General features: G+C 36.3%; 1 protein-coding gene across 1 annotated transcript in view; it reads right to left on the minus strand.

Annotated features, from left to right (window-relative positions):
• Positions 1-1,048: 1,048 nt before the first annotated feature.
• LOC106870277 (uncharacterized) overlaps positions 1,049-2,065 on the minus strand; it is a 2,903-nt gene continuing 1,886 nt past the window's right edge. Inside the window, exon 3 of the mRNA XM_014916296.2 lies at positions 1,049-1,512. Coding sequence (XP_014771782.1) covers positions 1,508-1,512 — 5 coding nt within the window. The 3' untranslated portion in view covers positions 1,049-1,507. The remainder of the gene's footprint in view (positions 1,513-2,065) is intronic.

Genomic DNA, 2,065 nt, shown 5'->3' on the forward strand with positions numbered 1-2,065 from the left:
TTGCCCGGATGCAGTACCAGGCAGTGGCTCTCATGGCTTCTGATCTTAATTGATTGGAAGTGTTATCCTGTACATTGTTTGTCTTGGTATAAAAAGATGGTCTACAGCAAATATTCTACTCAATACCACAGATTTGCTTGTCAGTTGATTGGCCTTAACCAGTTGAGCATGTCCCTTGGTGGCTGACGATATGTGCATCTCTGATCACGAACAGAAGTAGTGGGGGAGCATCATAGCCATGTTTTGAGAGGAATTCTTTGGGGTTTGAATATTTCACCTTTGGAAACATGGGTGTTTTGCTCAACATCCTTAAACAAACCTTATTCAGGGACCTTTTGAGCGAGATGGCTACCCGACCTGAAGAAAATTCTAACTGGGTCCCACCTGCGAGGGCATGCGGTGTTTATTTTGATATGAGATCACCATGTCGCGCACATATGGTTGTGATGCATGTGCCTGGTGTACCCTTATCAGACGGGTAGTCATGATGGGTATATTGGGTTTCGTATATTTTACCTCAGTGTCACTTTGATGGCAAGCAACTGCTCTCTCACTCAATAATAATAATAATAATAATAATAATAATAATAATAAAAAATAAATTTTCTTATGGTTTCTTAAACATTTACTAGAACAAAACTGTACAAATCCAAATATGTGGTACCCTAGGCATAACACCTACATGAACTTCTAACTTGTTGTCTCTTGAGGTCTCTGGGTGAGACTTGGATCCAACTTGTACAAATGCAAAACAAAAGTCAAACATAAAATAATAATAATAATAATAATTATTATTATTATTATTATTGTTATCCTTTCTACTGAAGTCACAAAGCATAAAATTTGTGGGAAAGGGACTAGTCGATTACATCGACCCCAGTTTGTCTCTGTTACTTAATTTTTTGACCCGAAAAGATGAAAGGCGAAGTTGATATTTGCTGGATTTGAACCCGGAACATAAAGATGGATGAAATGTCACTAAGTAATTTGTCCGACGTGATAACCATTAATAATAATTACAATAATAATCACAACAAAAACGACAATATATTTGAAGCAAAGGAAATTTGTATTTTATTTTTGTAATATTAAAAAACAAAACGAAACGAATTAACTGTTACAATACTTCAGGCTACATTTCATGTATGTATATGTATGTATGTATGTATGTATGCATGTATGTATGTATGTATGTATGTACATATGCGACAAAATTTATTTTGGTTCAGAATTTTAAATTTCATCTAACGGTTTATACAACTTTTTAGTTTAGTGTCTCCATCTGTTGTTAAAAGCATTGAATATTTACAACACAAAATTAACACACGGACACAGACACAGACGCAGACTCACACACACACACACACACACACACACACACACACACATATATATATGCGTGTATTCATATATGGCACGTGTCGTTCATTCGTTATTCTGAGAGAGATTTTAGAAGATCGTTGGTCATTCCGTTATTCCATAGTCTTTCTTGGGGGAGAGACAGGGGTTATCCTGAAAAATAAATAGAATTATTAATTTAAAAAAAAAAAACAGAAAACAAAAGAAAAAATAAAGAGCAAGAAGTTCAATGACAAAAATAGCTTAGTTTATCTGAGGTTAGGGTCTCATCGATTACATCGATGAAGTGCATGATTGGCGCATATTGTATCGGTTTCGAGAAGAGGAATAGCAAAAGTCACTTCGGAGGGAACTGAACACAGGACGTAAATCGCCGGAACAAACCCTACAGGCTACTTTTATGAGGCCCCAATGAACCTGGCTGATGGTCATCTTTATATGACTTAAAGTTCTTTCTTTCGAACTTTGGTACAAAGCCTGTCGTTTTGAGAAGAGAAAAGCAGCGTTTCAACTCAAAACGGAATGAGTCGAAAGAAATACTGCTTGGCATTTTGTTCGATGCACTTATGATTTTCCCTTCTCTAACATCAACATCAACGATTAGACCAACAACAACAACAACAATAATCCTTTCTAATTTTAGCAAAAGGCCAGAAAGTGTAGGGGTGGGGGTCAGTCAATTATGTCGACCGCAACACTTGATTGG

The sequence above is a fragment of the Octopus bimaculoides genome, chromosome 25, assembly GCF_001194135.2.
Source record: "Octopus bimaculoides isolate UCB-OBI-ISO-001 chromosome 25, ASM119413v2, whole genome shotgun sequence".
In the NCBI taxonomy this organism is placed as follows: Eukaryota; Metazoa; Mollusca; class Cephalopoda; order Octopoda; family Octopodidae; genus Octopus; species Octopus bimaculoides.